Source organism: Cucumis sativus, chromosome 5, assembly GCF_000004075.3.
Source record: "Cucumis sativus cultivar 9930 chromosome 5, Cucumber_9930_V3, whole genome shotgun sequence".
NCBI classification, from domain to species: Eukaryota; Viridiplantae; Streptophyta; class Magnoliopsida; order Cucurbitales; family Cucurbitaceae; genus Cucumis; species Cucumis sativus.
In genome coordinates, this window is record NC_026659.2 from 26899137 (window position 1) to 26915835 (window position 16699).

General features: G+C 31.7%; 2 protein-coding genes across 6 annotated transcripts; both read left to right on the forward strand.

Annotated features, from left to right (window-relative positions):
• The first annotated feature begins 288 nt into the window (after window positions 1–288).
• Window positions 289–4701, forward strand: LOC101216779 (peroxidase 11). Of its 2 annotated transcripts, XM_031886075.1 has the most exons (6): window positions 289–1211; window positions 1343–1517; window positions 1603–1751; window positions 2806–2997; window positions 3368–3533; window positions 4074–4701. In XM_031886075.1, the coding sequence occupies exons 3-6, from the start codon at window positions 1674–1676 to the stop codon at window positions 4502–4504; spliced, it is 867 nt and encodes a 288-aa protein (XP_031741935.1). In that variant the 5' UTR covers window positions 289–1211; window positions 1343–1517; window positions 1603–1673; the 3' UTR covers window positions 4505–4701. The 2 variants fall into 2 exon arrangements, with proteins under 2 accessions (XP_031741935.1, XP_011655736.1); XM_011657434.2 differs by having other exon boundaries at window positions 1343–1751.
• A 3331-nt stretch (window positions 4702–8032) lies between these two features.
• LOC101208611 (inorganic pyrophosphatase TTM2) lies at window positions 8033–16340 on the forward strand. 4 transcript variants are annotated; one of them, XM_011657436.2, is made up of 12 exons: window positions 8033–8411; window positions 9567–9952; window positions 10655–10769; window positions 11048–11243; window positions 11314–11427; window positions 11535–11708; window positions 12660–12854; window positions 13804–13926; window positions 14023–14144; window positions 15075–15192; window positions 15299–15571; window positions 15661–16340. In XM_011657436.2, the coding sequence occupies exons 2-12, from the start codon at window positions 9616–9618 to the stop codon at window positions 15883–15885; spliced, it is 1992 nt and encodes a 663-aa protein (XP_011655738.1). In that variant the 5' UTR covers window positions 8033–8411; window positions 9567–9615; the 3' UTR covers window positions 15886–16340. The 4 variants fall into 4 exon arrangements, with proteins under 4 accessions (XP_011655738.1, XP_011655737.1, XP_004135132.1 ...); XM_011657435.2 differs by having other exon boundaries at window positions 8034–8382; XM_004135084.3 differs by having other exon boundaries at window positions 8034–8382; window positions 15078–15192.
• The last annotated feature ends 359 nt before the right edge of the window (window positions 16341–16699 follow it).

Sequence of the window (16699 nt, forward strand, 5' to 3'; positions counted from 1 at the left end):
ATGCAAGTAAGATACAGAGCAGTCGTTTGGACTGGAAGCACTTTCTTGCTTTTCCATGGATAAGTGGGCCTTTCATTTTGGACATGTTGTAAACAATAAACAAATCACTCTCCCAGGCTTAAAATTACTTAATTAGGATTTTTTCATCATTTAATTTCTAATCCTATCGTAATCTTTTTTTTTTTTTTTTTTGGTTCATCTTAGAGTGAAATACACAGAAATTACTCATATTAATTAGTTTAAACTGAAGATATAACTTTTAATTACAAACACAATGTTGAGTTAAAACTCCAAAAATTAAATGCTTTGAACTTAACTTCAAAGGTGCTAATTGACATGTAGCTCATATCTTCTTACTTTATTTTACAAAAAGTTAACCATTGATTTTTGACAAGAATTGGTATGCACAATGATTTTAGAAAGGGTTTTCAAAAGTTATATAACAAATAACAGAAATTTGTATGCAAAGGCACACAAAGGTAAGAAGTGCAATTTAAAAAATGGAAATGTGTAGTTCTGGTTTGGAACAACTTAAAAGGTAAAAAAAAAAAGGTGAAAGCGGTTCATAACATAATATATTCGAAGCAAAAAGAGGTAAGAAGTTGAATGAAGTTATTATAAAAATGCATTGAAAATTTTAATCTACAATGTTCTTTCAGCAAAATTCAAGCCTACAAATTGGAAAAAGGTTGAGAAGGAAATAGAGATTTGTTTTTCAATTTCGTGTGTTTGGTTTAGATTAATTTTGAACGTATACGCTTTTGCACGACCTTCAACCAATTTAATTAACTCACTCAATCTATCCCACTCTGCCACCTCTCTTCTAGAGAGAAAAATAATGTATAATATATATAGAAGTGGTAGAACAAAATTGATTTTAGCAATTTCGAAATAATTTTGCAAAAGTTAGATGTAAACAAAACGAGTAACATGTTTTCATTCCTTTTTACTTTTTGTATTTACCAAATAATTTAATCTCTTTCATTGATTAACTTTATCTTTCAATTTTAATCTATTATTTATAATTTTCGAAAACCTCTCTCTTACAATTATACATTTTAAATACAAATTGATTGACTCCAACATATTATTTCACTCAATGGACCAATCGAAATCGAAATGGAAGGCAACAGTGGGTGAAAAGCCACCTTGAAGACGGAGTCATCACCTACGTCTTCAACATAAAAAAGCAGAGAGAAAGAAACTCAAAGGTTGGTATTAGCTTTTTGTTTTTAAGGATACATTAATTTGGCTACACTTTGGTTTGGTGACTAGCTCTAATATTAATATCCACAATTCACCCAATCATATTAACTCTTTTTCTCTATTCTTCTTCATTTAGGAAATGTAAGGAAGACCCAACAACCAGACCAACATTTAGTTGTTGCATCTTCTATTGACTAAAAACACTCAAAAGCAGCCATGCAAGAAAGCAACTTCTTCTATTAAAACTTAGAATTAGATGCCCATTTTCCATATTTCCCCACTTTCTATACCTTAATTTCAAAATTAAAATGGTAATCTCAAATAAAGTTTATGGAGTTGTAATGATGATTGTGTTCTGTGGTTTGTTTGTTGTGAGCTATAGTTTGTTTGAAACAGGGGAGACCCGGTTGACATTGGATTACTATACCAGAACTTGTCCCAATGTGTTGCAGATTGTGAGGAAAGAAATGGAGTGTGCTGTTCTTTCTGAACCACGTAATGCAGCTTTTGTTGTTCGATTGCACTTTCATGATTGTTTCGTTCAGGTTTGTTTCCTCGTCTATTTCACTTGTATTATATTGAAAAGTGAAAATTTGATAAAGTTTGTGTTTCATGTTTATTATGTCTTATTTCTCGTTTGTTTTGATCGGTAATTAGACTGCAGCTCATTCGTATTTACCCTATCTTTCTAAGACGCAAAGAAAAAGTAGAAAACAATTCAATTTTTTACATCTACAAATTTTATCGGACAATCCGTTACCATGCACAAACATAGATGAAATATCCAAGTTCTTTTTCTTAAAAAACAAGGAAGAACAAAAAGTCCATGAAAGGTAATTGTTTCTTTGTTATAATTCTTTTATGTTAGAGATGTTGAGACTCTCACGTTGAAAAGATTAATGAAACTCACATTCTATATAATATAGATTGACTACTTATTTCATAGTCAATTGGTATCAAGATGGAACTCCAGACTATCAAACATGGTATTATATCTTATGAGTATTCGGTCCAAGATAGGTGAACCTAAGTGTTGGAGATGATGGAATCTCGTACAATCAAACATTTTATACTTTAATTATAAATTCAAAATATTTTTAAGAACTAATTGATTTTTAGAAAGTTGAAAGCAAGAGATGGAATGCAAACGTAGTTATATTTGTTTAGAGATCAAATGGTTTATGCAAACAAAATTTGTATCATTATGTTTTTGTTTTTTTATAAGACATTGGTTAATTATAATTTATAAATATTATACTATACATATTTTAGATTGAAAAAAATGAATTGAGCATATAATGTAATATTTTGTGTTTCTAGACGTTTTTATCTTTGTTTAATACAATGATGGAAAGGTTCTTACAAGTGGAAAAGGATAAACAAAGAACAATTAACATATGAATGTCACCAAATTAGGATTCGACATTTAGTAGGTAACCAAGTCTTCTTTAACATCCTTCTCATAGTTCATGTTTCACACACTCATGTACGTTCTTTATGATTCACTTGGGACTTTCGAGCACTTGTGTGCATCTGAGTTTTGTTTTTACCTGATAAGATATTTGTATGAACTTAACTAACTGTTAGGATCTGAATTAGGGGTGCGACGGATCGGTTTTACTGGACGACACAATAACATTACAGGGAGAAAAAAAAGCTTCCAACAACATACACTCTCTCAAAGGCTTTAGAATCATTGATAGGATAAAGAACAGCATTGAATCAGAATGTCCTGGGATTGTTTCTTGTGCTGATATACTCACTATTGCAGCCAGGGATGCTGTTATTCTGGTAATTTTTAATCCCAAATTTATTTACAACCTTAAGAAGATTGCGTTTCTAGTTCTATGTTTTTTAAATTTATGCTTGTTTTCTCAAATACAGTAGCGTGGTTTTCATTTTTCTTGGAGAAACACTTGAATTCTTAGCTAAATTCTATAAACAATGATAACGATGGGTAACAAAACAGAGAAACCTATAAGTGGAAGTAGTGCTTCTAAGGTTAATTTTACTGTCGTGTTGAAATGTCTTGAATTTATTATTTGACGCTTCAAAAGACAAGTATAGAGAAGCTTAAGTCATTTTCGTATCTCATATTTGCGTTATTTACGTTTTTGTATTTTGACTTGTTCTCTCTAATAAAACTTTTCTCGTTTGGCAGGTGGGTGGGCCTTACTGGGATGTTCCACTAGGAAGAAAGGATTCGACGAGTGCAAGTTATGAACTTGCAAACACAAATCTTCCCTCTGCCAATGAGGGGCTTCTCAGCATCATCTCGAAGTTTCTATATCAGGGTCTCTCGGTTACTGACATGGTAGCTCTATCAGGTATATTAAACTCTTTCAATTTAGGTTTCTAATGTTGTTATCGAATTTTAAGAAGTTCCCAAACTTTTTAGTTGGTATTATACACAAGTAGTCTATGTCATTCCATTATTTTTAACACTTTCATGGCACATTTGCTGTATTAACCTTCAATGTCGTACTCTTTTCTTCGTTGAATTTAGCAATTGTTTGATAGGAAGATGGAACCGTCGACCCTAATTGAAATTGTAGCAAGTTTCTTATCTATCAAGCCGATTGCATTAACTCAACCAATAAAGACCTAATAGATAGAAAAATTGACAGCTCATAGTTTCTTGAGATTTTTTTTTTAAACATAGAGACTTAATAAACATAGTTTTGGAAGTATAGGACTAACTGACAAAACTTTAGAGTAAGTTAATGTAATCTAACAGTTGCATTTCTAAATCTTTCTGATATACTTCTGCGAAATGTCAACAAAATTATGGAAGCTATTGTTAAAACTTTGGGTCAGTTTAAAGAGAGAGAGTTAAATTTTGGTGAGTTTGGAGTTGTATTGTTCAGGAGCGCACACGATCGGAATGGCGAGGTGCGAGAATTTCAGACAGAGAATTTACGGGGATTTCGACGCAACTTCAGATCCAAACAACCCGATTTCGGGGTCGTACATCGAGAAGTTGAGGTCAATTTGTCCATTAGTTGGTAAAACAGGAGAGGACAACATAACAGCAATGGACAATATGACACCAGAGCTATTTGACAACTCTTATTTCCATATTTTGATGAGAGGAGAAGGGGTTTTGAATTCAGATCAAGAATTGTATTCAAGCCTTTTGGGCATAGAAACTAAGGCATTGGTGAAGAAATATGCTGCAGATCCAATTGCTTTCTTTCAGCAATTCTCTGATTCTATGGTGAAATTGGGAAATATTACCTATTCTGATAGCTTTGTCAATGGGGAAGTTAGGAAAAACTGCAGGTTTATTAACACATGATAGAACAAAAAGGGAAACTAAATCTTTTTTATTTTATTTACAAAAGAATTGTTCTGATATTACAAACATTGTAACAACTTCATTTTGCAAATTTGTTTGAGTATTAAAGCATAGGGAGTTTGATCTTCAAATCACAATGTATGCCTTTTGAGTTTTAAGTTAAAATCTTCTATATATTATATATGAAATTCTGTGTTTGTTTCTTTGGCTTTTAGGTTGTTACATTTTCCACAACTGAGGGGGAGATAAAAATGTAAAAAAAATTATTCATATTGTATTTCATGATATATGTCTAACCGGAAACATGTATTTGTTTTATGTTAAAATTATTTTACTATATGTCATCATCATAACAAATAATCAACTTATGTAGTTTATTACAATCGTGATACTCACATTGTCTATATATTTAAATGAGTTGGTATTGTAGGAGAATTTATATTAGATATTTCTTTAGAGCTAGGATCAATATGGTAAGTACCATAAGTTCATATAGGTTGAGTCATTCCATAAGTTCATATAGGTTGAACTAGTTATTCTTATACATACTAGTTATTCTTATACATTTGATGTAGTAAGATTGTGTACTTTGTTATTTGATTAAGTCATTTCAACTAAATATAGAAAGAAAGAGTATAAAGTAAAATAAATTAGATGGTCAAGGAAGCAAAGTGATTTTGTTATTTATTTTCCACTTCAGATTCAAATTTAATATTGGTTGTAAAGTCAAAATTTAATGAATATTTGAATCTTAATTTGATGAGGTTAGATGTTGTTTGACTTTCACTTGTTTTGATTTGAAATTAAATTAAAACCAAAAATTTCAACTTAAAGAATTCAAAGAACAAAAAAAAAAAGAAAAAAAGAGGAAATGGGAGTATTTTAGTCCATGTAGCCAATAAATTTATTTGATCTCTTTCTGAATTAGTCACAGGTGATTATGGCTTCCATCAAAATTCAACCCAACTAATCTTTAAAAGTAGTCTAGCTTATTAATAGTTATCAATGTCTACATAGACTGTAATAATAATATGTTAGTATACTTGTAAATTCTTTTTAAGGGATTCTCAATAAACATTGATAGTCACTGATATGATTTTAGTGACATTGATAAACAGTGATAAAAGTTTATTAGTTTCTATTGTTAATAGACTCCAAAATTTTGCTATAGCTTGTAAAATATTTTAATTTGTTTTGCTATTTTAAAAAATATTCATATTTTAATAGTTTTGTTATTGAAAACAATTATTTAAAATAATAATAATAATAAAAAGGAAAATAGAGGATAAATTAAAATTTCTTATATTTTAAGTAAAATAACAAAAAATATAAACCTTTGGATTGAGAAAAAAAAAGGTTTAATTATTTGGTTTGATTTAATAAGGTTTGTTGGTATGAAGAAGGGGTTGTGAATGCATATATACACATAAATATATATAACTTTTCTTATAATAGAATAATGGTACTCATAATTTATAAAATTGGGAGAAGACTCATTGTAAAGAAACATGATGTGGTTATGACTTGTTGGGGAGTATATTCTCTTCAATCCCCAAAAATATTGTCTATTTCTTCATTCATTCAATTAATTTTTAGCTTTCACTTTACTCTATTCTTCCATTTTACTTTTACTAACACAATTTCTCCTTTCCATAATCATTTGTTTTTTCATTTTCTAAAATTCCATCCATATGTCTAAACTATCGATAATCATTTGTTTTTTCATTTTCTAAAATTCCATCCATATATCTAAACTATTAGTGATAAATCAGTACTCTAAACTCTAGACTTTCGTAAACTTATTCAAACAAAATATAATAGAGAGTTTAAATTGATACGATTTTCAAAATTCAAGCTTTAAATTGATATAATTATTAGATTATTGACTAAATTGATACGACTTTCAACGTTTAAGTTGTAAATTGATACAATCTTCTTTTTTACGCTTTTTGTTTATGAAGTTTGATAGCATATTGGTTCTTTAATTTTCAATGACCACGATATTTTAACCCCGTCAAATTTGAACTTGTAAAAAAACTTGGTTGACATGGTCACATGTTTGAAAGTTTTTTTAAATAATATATTTCTCTCTTTTCTTCTACGAACACTCAATTTATTTATTCATTTTTCATTACCTCTTCATCATATCCTCGATCTAAAATCAAGATTTTAATGCATGTCATCAGTTACGATGAGTTTAGTTCAATGTAATTAATTAATGGTCCATTTGTCATTTACTTTAAAGCAAGTATTTATTTCAATAGTTAGTTAACTATTCTTTTTCTATTAAACATATAGAATAGAGAATCTCATCCGTTAAAATTTATATCAATTGAGCTATACTTATGTTGATCTCATCTAACTAGGGTTTGTTATATGTTTTTGGTCAAGATATCCCCATTTTTATTTCTAGAAGTATTGGTATATATTCGAGAGACCTTTAAGTCTAGTTATGACGGTGATTTATTGCCATTTTCAAGCATAAACAATGTGACAGAGAAAAAAAAGACTAACCCAAGCCTACAAAAGTTGAAAATAAAAGAGAATATCTCTAATTACATGATCCTCTCCTTTAGGTCATTTTCCATTTAGGTTCCATTCTTATTGTTATTATTATTTCACCTTTTCAAACCTGTCCTTACTCCAAAACTAGCTATGGTCAATGGATATATATATGTGAGTTAGGATTTAGGACTACGTCTTTTAACTTGCCTTTTCTGTCTAACATAATTTGATGTTGGTTGAGCCGGTTTAATTTGGTAGCGTTATCATCTTATAATCATTATAGAAACTCAATTGATAATAGTAACAACAACAATAATAACGTATGTATTTTGAAAAGGTTGTGAATCCTATATAATTAAATATGGTTGTAGATCCCAAATAAGTAAATGTGAGTCTATTTTTAATATTATTACAATGAAATAAACACTTTCCTTATAAGTCTTATATTAACTAAACAATAGTCTTTTTTATTAGGATGAACAAAAAGAACTTATTTGTCGCATTTGGTGTAAAGATCCAACCAATCCCATGGAGTTTGATAATGTCATGTGAACTAAAATTTGCATCAAACATTAATTTTGAAATGTATAACAAAAAATTATTTAATTACGAGAATAGATCACATGTCAACTAATGATTATAATGAATTATAGAGATTATGATAATTTAATATTCGATCCTTTTTTTATGAGATATTTTATCTCCAAAATTCAAAACAAATTTTAAGTAATTTTAAGAGAATAACAAGATCTTAATTTGAAAAGAGTGAAAGAGAGAAAATGTGGATCCCAAACAAATCCCCATATAATTAATTTATTATTATAGGATTTTGAGAAGCCCATAGCATTAATATCAATAGAAAAAATATTTATAAATATAGGAAAAAAATTAGTGTAGATATTTTTAAAAAAGAAAAGAAAAAACCCTAAAAATTTAGTAATAATAATAATAATAATTAAAATTATTGAATTTAATTATAGAGTTAAAAGAAAGAATGAATATAATATGAAATATAGGAAAAAAGGAAAAAAGAAAGAGGCATTCTCCCAGTTTTTCTCTCCTCTGAAGTCCTTTTCTCGCTTTTCCTTGAAGAGCGTCTGCAGATTCTCTGGAATTCGCACTTCCCAAAACTCAAAATAAAGAGAAGAAACGAAAAATTAAAAACAAGAAGAACCAAAGGAAAAAATCCCACAATTTTGTATTTTGTAATTGCTTTGCTTGCTTACTTGCGGCTTCTTTCTATATAGGAAGAAGGAGTTTTAAAGCCAAACCCAAAAACATTATATAACCGACCTTACAAAGATGAAAAATATGTTTATCCTTCTAAACTGCGGCTTTCCTCACTTGTGATCACAAATACTCACTCTCAACCGGTGAGTCTTTTTGAATCAAATGCCAACCGGTATTGCCTTTCCACTGATCTTCTTTCCCTTTTTTAGTAAATTCTATTCCGCTTTTGTTATCTTCGTTGTCCTGATTAATGGGTTCTGATTTGTTTTTCCAATCCTTTCCTCTTTTTTCTTTTCTCTCATTTTTCTCGTTTATCGAGTCCGTTTCTTGGCTGGGTACATTCCGTCGTACTCAAATGACTGGTTGTAAGTTAAAGCAGAGTCATTATGATTGGTTTTTGTTCTTGTGTGATTTGGTTTTCTGGGACTTTTTTTTTTTTATTATTATTGTTAATTTGCTTTCTGGGTCATTCTTATTTTGATTTGTTTCTACGTATTTTTATCATTGGAGTGGGGAATTTTTGTTTAATTCTCGTTTGGTTTGATTTTACTTGGATTGCATTTTGATTGCTCTGTTTCGTTTTAATGTGGTTTTGGAGAAGAAATTGCAGGTAAAGCTTTAACTTGACCTTTGTACATTTTTTTTTTGTCTCTTCGTTTGCTTGTTTTCAAGAGAATTATACAATTCAATGACAACCGTGTGTTTTATTATTTTTAACTTCAAGAAGATAAGTGGAATAAGTCGCCTTCATCCTTTATGGAGGAGTTTTTTATTTTTATTTTTTTTAAAAAATATGAATGAAAAGACTTATGTTCATCAATTATATCCTCTTGTGCAAGATATTTAGCTGCTTCATTTGTTTTCTGGAATTTTTTTGAGATTGACTGAATTTCGCCTCAATCATTTTTCTGTGGTTGGAAAATGTACTTTCATCAATAATGCTCAAGATTCCACTGAAGAAAAAATTGAAATATTTTCAAGATGATGAGAAGTATCTTCCTTTATTGAAGACGGTTTATGATTATTATTATTGTTTTCTTTTCCACTTTTCCCTGTGGCAATATTCTTTGCCGAAAGTGTCATTTTGCAGTTTAGCATATTGTCATTACAAAAATTTGATACGCATAAACAAAAATGTAGCAGTACTCTATAATACAGTACTCTACTAATAATTTAAGTGGTGGATGTTGAAATTCTGTTTGATTCCTTCATTTTGCATAGAGATTGATTATTCTGTATGACAGTACTCTAATTCAATTGCTTTTTTTTTTTTTCGCATATGAAGTGTTTTTCACGATTGATCTCTTTTTTTTTTGGTTATTCACAGATCTATTTATCTAGCTGCATTTTTGTGAGTAAAGTAGCATCTCAGTTTAATGGCTCAAGATCATTCTGGTTCTGAATCTCATCAGAAACGGGCTGGTCTTTTGAAAGATCAAGTGAGATTGATTAAGAGAAAGGATTCTGATCGCTATGAAATTGTTTCAATCCAAGATCCTTTGTCATTTGAGAAAGGGTTCTTCATAGTTATTCGTGCCTGCCAGTTGCTTGCACAGAAGAATGATGGAATAATATTGGTTGGTTTAGCCGGTCCTTCTGGGGCTGGTAAAACAGTTTTTACAGAAAAGATAATGAATTTTATGCCGAGTATTGCCATCATATCAATGGATGACTATAATGATGCAAGTCGAATTGTTGATGGCAACTTTGATGGTAATCACCTTTAGTTTCTTCAGTATTTGGTGAACTATCCTGCAGATACCTCATTAATGATCTCTAAGTAGCTCTTGAAAATGAAATCTAGTGTTTAATCAACATTGTCAAGAAATATGTTTATTAGTTTTCTTACCTAAATGATTGAATTGAACCTAGGTTGTTGAATTCTGTTTTAAATGGATTATGGATAAATGATTCTGTTGTAGAAGGAAAGCTATTTGTGTGACTTCATGATTATGACATCACAAGGGCACCAATAATAGAATCCTTGTGGAGTAAAAATCAAATAGATCTTTGTGATTTTGGAATCAGTTTGATCTCTGGTAATTCCTTTGCATGATTGTTTTATGAATTCTTCATATCTTTGGAGCTAAGTAAAAATGTTCATGATTATGGTGACACAATCAAATGTTGATATATGTTTTCTTTTTTTTAAAAAAAGAAAACCTGTTATCCTTACTACCTGTTTTCGAGTGGTTCTCTGGAAAAAAATGTCATTTCACTGTCAGCATGAAGATTAGATAGTGCTTGGTTAATGTATTAGGGTGATATTCTTGCAACTAGACACCTGATTTGAAATTACCAGCTTGTTGCATCTCTTTGTACCAATTTATTTGACATTGGTTAAATAAGGCTGGACATTTTAACTTGGGAGGCATGGGTAAAACTTTAACTGGTTTCCTTGTCATTCCATTTCAGATCCACGTTTGACTGACTATGACACCTTGCTCCAGAATGTCCAAGATCTAAAAGCAGGGAAGCAAGTTCAGGTCCCAATTTATGATTTCAAATCAAGTTCCAGAATTGGATACAGGTTGGTTGATCTTCTCAGAATATGGGCTTACTTTAATTTTTAGTATTAAACAAAGCATACGACAAGTAATAAGAGTTTTAAATGGGACTTATTATGAAGAATTCAATCATTACCCATGTAGTTCTTATGAAAGGTTGTCTGGTTTTGCGAACCAAAATGAAATGAGATCTCGTTGATAGATATTTGAGGCTTGAGTTCCTTTTCTTTCTAATTTGTGGGCTAATTTTCAGTTTCTTTTCCTTTTTACAACATTTTTTCGTCCTTTGCTTTCACTACAGGACAGTTGAGGTTCCCAGCTCAAGGATCGTGATCATCGAGGGAATTTACGCTTTAAGTGAAAGGTTGCGGCCACTATTGGACCTTCGAGTATCTGTTAGAGGTGGAGTGCACTTTGATCTTGTGAAACGGGTGTTACGTGACATCCAACGTGCTGGCCAAGAACCAGAAGAAATTATTCATCAAATTTCTGAAACAGTTTGTTCTCTCCTGCTAAGCATTTTATTATGGTATTTCCAGAGTTATCAAGTAAACCTTTTCTCTGCAGGTGTATCCAATGTACAAGGCTTTTATCGAACCAGATCTCGAAACTGCACATATAAAAATCATCAACAAGTTTAATCCCTTTACAGGATTTCAAAGTCCTACCTACATTTTGAAGGTTATTCCTTTGGCCCTTGTATTCTTTAGGTACTAGTAACAAGAATTTTCGAAATGTCATTTTACTTGTGAGCTTTTTCTACTTGACAACCCATTTTCACTTTGCAGTCAGCGAGAAAGATAACAGTGGATCAAATTAAGGCTGTGTTAGCTGAAGATCATACAGAACATAAGGAGCAGACATATGACATATATCTGTTGCCACCAGGTGAAGATCCGGAGTCTTGTCAATCATATCTAAGGATGCGCAATAAAGAAGGAAAATACAGTCTTATGTTTGAGGTTGTTCACTAAGTACTTTCTTGTATCCCTGGCTTTATCTTAGTGTTTTCTACTTATTGTGACAAAGGTGTTGGGAAATTGATGGACCATAAACATGTTCAAAGGATATAGGATGCTTTTCAACTAACACACTGAGACATATAGCTTAAAGATTTTTTAGATTACTTTTGTAGTCTTCTGTCTGCTCTTTTTATGAGTAAAAGAAAAGAAAGTTGTGTATTGAATTTTGCTATGATTCCTGATGTGTTCTATATCATAAATTTCTGAAGGCTAATCTAATTAGTTGGTGTTTGCTTTCTAGGTTGTGTCTAGGTACTGATTATCTCTCCAGATTTGTTTGCTAAATAAAATGTCCATATTGAGGAGGCTGACCTTTATAATGAAATTGTAGGAGTAATTATATGCCCTTTCTTATGGTGTGGGAACAGAAAATGTTTTAAGACCAAACAGTATGGTTTCATTGGACGACATGCCATGTTTTATTCTTTTAACTAAACAATGCTTTATTTCATCAGTTTATCTGCTACTCATTTCCTATATAAGAAGCTCGTGGTATACTTCTTAGTGAAAAAAACAAACTGTATATGCATATGTTGATCAGTAATTTTTTCTTGTAGGAGAACTACGCAGTGTTGCTCTTCTTTAAGTTTGCTTGGATTCCATATTACATTTATGGTTTGGTTATTGTTGAATATCCAGGGATTATCATCTACAAGCCTGTGAATTAGTTTTGTACTGGGATGATGATTGATATTCTGTAGACCAATCTGTGTATGAACTAGTAGCTTAGATGTTGCTAAAACATAAAACAAAGGTTCTTTATAAACCCAGAAGAGACAATAAATCAGAAAACATGTGTTATTTTAACTCTCATATAATGTAATCAGTATTTTGTTTTGATGAAAACTGAATGACATTTTTATTGAACTTTCACTCTATCCTCTCTTACAGGAATGGGTTACCGATAATCCATTTATCATTTCTCCAAGAATAACTTTTGAGGTCAGTGTGCGCCTTCTAGGTGGACTGATGGCCTTAGGATACACAATAGCAACGATTCTTAAAAGAAGCAGCCATGTATTCTCAGATCACAGAGTGTGTGTGAAAATTGATTGGCTGGAACAATTAAACCGCCAGAATGTTCAGGTGCTTGAACAGTATTGTTGTTTTGTTGTTCACTCTATCCTTAATTGATATTTATTCTAGTTGAGATAGCTGTATAATTTTTTATCTTTATAACCTAATATATAGCATTTGTTTGTGGTTATCAGATTCTTCCTTTTTTCTTTGTCATTTTTCTTGAGTAGTTTGTGGATTGTTCATTGACTAAATTAAATGAATGACATAAATTAATTTCTTTAGGGTGCTGATGTTACTACCAACTTCAATCATAAAATTATTCCTTTGTCCATTCTTTAGTTATTACATTTTTTGGACTTGTTTAATGATGGTATTTCCGTCTTTGTCTGATGGAAAAATTTCAACACTGAATATTTTAGGGAAAGTGTATTTCCAATTTTATCCTTAGTGGATTGTTTTGTTTGAGTGGTGCCTCAACCTTGTGATTATCCATTCAGAGATAATAATGGGAACACAAGGAAGGATACAGTATCATAATACTTAAGGCCATTTGATGAAGTGAAACCAACAACTTCCTCGAAGAAATTTTTTATGATAGTGTGCTCCATGTGCTGATTATTCTTTAAAGGCATCCTCGGATCCCTTATGATTAATTCAATCGTAGTTATTATTGACACCTTGGATCGAATTATTTGTATGTAGTTTTGCTCTTAGGATTACAACTTCTTGTCAACTTTCATACTGTAGACTATTTTTAGTCCTACAAACTTATAAAAAATAGATGGTTGGTCAGAGTATAGCTTAATTAGTTAAGTTGTGTGAACCTTGGTAAAAAAGTCATAGGTTTGAATCCCCAGTCCCACATATGGTTTAACTTGTAGGCAAAAAAATCTAATAAAATGATTTCATTGACGTAGATGAAGATTGACAGATTTTCATTAATTTCTTGATGGCCTTACTGGATGGTGGCTTGGTATGTCAAGTATATTGAACTTCTTACTTCTTGGTGAAACAGGTACAAGGAAAAGATCGTCTAGTTGTAAAACATGTAGCAGAGCAGCTGGGCTTGGATGGTTCCTACATTCCTCGTACCTACATTGAACAGATTCAACTGGAAAAGCTTGTAAATGAAGTCATGGTATGAATTCTTTGTACACTGATTTATTTGTAATCAATTCTTTGTTCACTGATTTATTTGTAATCAATTATTTGTCACTATCATATCATTCTGCAGGCCTTGCCAGATGATTTGAAGTCTAAACTCAGTCTTGACGAGGATCTAGTTTCAAGCCCCAAAGAAGCACTCTCTAGAGCCTCTGCTGATAGAGTTTCCTTGAGAAATAGGAATCTCAAAAGGTTAGACTTCTCTTGTCCAAGTGTTCTATAAGCCATTTGACGAATCAGATTCATTGGTGAGCCTCTAGTCAAGATAGGACTTTCTAGCTTACATTTGAAAGAACCGTTTTAGGCGTAAAAGCTCCTCTTTGAGGCTTAAGGCTGAGTGGTGATTCTGTGGCGTAGATTATTTTCTCCAGAAACATATAGAACCATTTTAAGCAATCATCTTGGGATGTCAGTACACTGCTGGCTACTTTCTTTTCCATTAAAGTTAACAACAGATTCATCCAATAAAATTAAACTAAATACAAGTTCACTTAATGGCTTAACCACGATTTTGCAGAAGAAAAAGAACGCATATGCTTAGGATTGTTTCCCCCAAATTTTTTGTTCATTTTTGTAGGTTTTATTGCATTGGCATGTTTTCTCTCTTCCATTCTTTCTTCTTGTTCTTTACATTTTTTTCCCTTCACCCAATGCAGATTTACTTCCACAAATTTTTTTGTCTCATCTTTTATCAACTATAAAAAATACCAAGTTATAGAAAGAAACAGAAAGAGAGATTTGAACCCTCGGTACAAAAAATTAGTATAATGGGTTGGAAATCTGACACGTTAATAACTATGCTGTCTCTCTTCTAATTGACAAAAGGATAATTACTATGCCTTGTATAAAAAGTAGAAAATGAAGGCATGAAAAACGGCCTTCTTTATTATCTTTGTGTAGCCTTTTATTATGTAGCTCTGTAATTATAGACATTATGGTATCGTTTACAATTATTGTTCTGTCAATTTGTTCAAAATCCTGAAAATATGTCCAGTTCCTGCATTGTTTTGTATGAAGTTTTTACTTTTTCATGCATATTGGTGGGGAGTGGGGGTGTTGGATATTAATCCTGATCACAAATATGTTTCTTGCAATGTCTAATTCATCGAAACTTGTATTCAGCAGTGGCATATCTCAGTCGTATACAACCCAAAGGGAGAAAAAGCTGTCAGGATATGGTTCCAACAACCAAAGATTTGTTGACAGAAATACCGAGTCTCAAGCAATGCTCGCAAACCAGGTAGATCCACATTCATATGAATCCCAGTGTTGTTTGGTTTGTGGTACTCAAACATATTACCTCTCCAACTTTTATCTTAGTTTGGTTTTTGTAAACCATTGCGTAGGGAGCCATTACTCAGCTTTCTGAACAAATTTCATCTCTCAATGATCGGATGGATGAGTTTACAGCTCGAATTGAGGAGTTGAACTCAAAGTTAAGCTTCAAGAGGAATTCTCCCAGCCAACAGAACATAAATCTCCAATCCGAAACGTGTAACGGCTCTGTGCCGACTTCTTACTTCGTCTCTGGATTGGGTAATGGTTCCTTGACTGGATCCATTATACCCAGTTCTTCATCCTTTTCCCAGTTGGCCAAGGATTCTCCTATAATGGACGAGGTAAACGACTCAGCTCAGCTGTGATGCCACAATTTCTGTTCATTAGTTAAATGCCCATGACATTACTTGGCCTGTTGATCTCTTATCAGATATCAGGAATCTCGAGGGGGCAACGACAAGTCATGCACCAATTAGATTGCCTGAGCAATCTTCTCCGGGAACGTGACAACGCAGGGGACAGATCCCGTCAAGTAAGAACAAAGAAGAAAGCTATAATGCCTGATCCTGAGCCTCTTAAACTTCCTCTCTTGTTGACTCTAGCTGTGGGTGGTGTAGGAGTTGTCTTGTACAAGAGCTTTTTAAGTCGTAACTGATTCCTATTCCTCAACTAATTCACAGATTAGAAGTGTATTTTTTTTTTCTTCCCTTTTTATTATTGTCCTCTGCCTCAGTTTCCACAAATTGTGTCGCAGTCATCACTCTTCGACGCGGGAAAGACGACAGGATTGATTTAACTGATGAGTCTGGTAGTCGTTGAGAGATTCTGAAGGCAGATAAAATTTGAGCTTTCAAGATTCTCTTTGAGTTTGAGTTCTATTTGAGAAGGGTGTAATAAACTACTTTCAGTTTGTGGAAATTGAGATGCTCATTCATTTCAGTAGGTAAGGTAGACCATCTTAATAACATTTATCTTTTTAAGAATGGAGAAGTCTTTCTCAAGCTTCAGTCTTCTTTTCTATTTTCTTTACAAAATCCAGAGGTTAATAGTACAAATTTACGTCGATTGGACGTTGGTCAGTGGTTGCGTTCATATCTTTTTACTCACGAATCATATATACATTTGAGGTGGATAATTGGTTTCTGGCCAAATAATTCTATTATATTTCTCAAATTTTGTTTTATGTTTCTGATGACTGTTTCTATAGTTATAGTAAATTTTATGGAATCATCAGATGTTGGTACTTCCTCATATTAATTTTATAGAAACTATATAACTATAGATACTATAATAAAAGAAAATATCGTTTTCTTTTTCTAAACTTATATGCGAAAATAAACAATCTTAAATAGTTTGAGGCCCAAGTAAAACAAACTTGATTGTTAAGTTACTAAAATAGACCTTCCAAAGAGGGAAATAGTCAAAAACAGAAAAAAGAAATAAAAATCAATTTATTTACATTTAAATTT

Bases quoted from the DNA above. Each gene is read 5' to 3' on its own strand.
- LOC101216779 (XM_011657434.2), top strand. From the start codon at position 1,515: ATGGTAATCTCAAATAAAGTTTATGGAGTTGTAATGATGATTGTGTTC. The intron at 2,998-3,367 runs GTAATTTTTAAT...CTCGTTTGGCAG, and splicing joins CCAGGGATGCTGTTATTCTG to GTGGGTGGGCCTTACTGGGA. The intron at 3,534-4,073 runs GTATATTAAACT...TGTATTGTTCAG, and splicing joins TGACATGGTAGCTCTATCAG to GAGCGCACACGATCGGAATG.
- LOC101208611 (XM_011657436.2), top strand. From the start codon at position 9,616: ATGGCTCAAGATCATTCTGGTTCTGAATCTCATCAGAAACGGGCTGGT. The intron at 10,770-11,047 runs GTTGGTTGATCT...CTTTCACTACAG, and splicing joins AGTTCCAGAATTGGATACAG to GACAGTTGAGGTTCCCAGCT. The intron at 13,927-14,022 runs GTATGAATTCTT...ATCATTCTGCAG, and splicing joins AGCTTGTAAATGAAGTCATG to GCCTTGCCAGATGATTTGAA.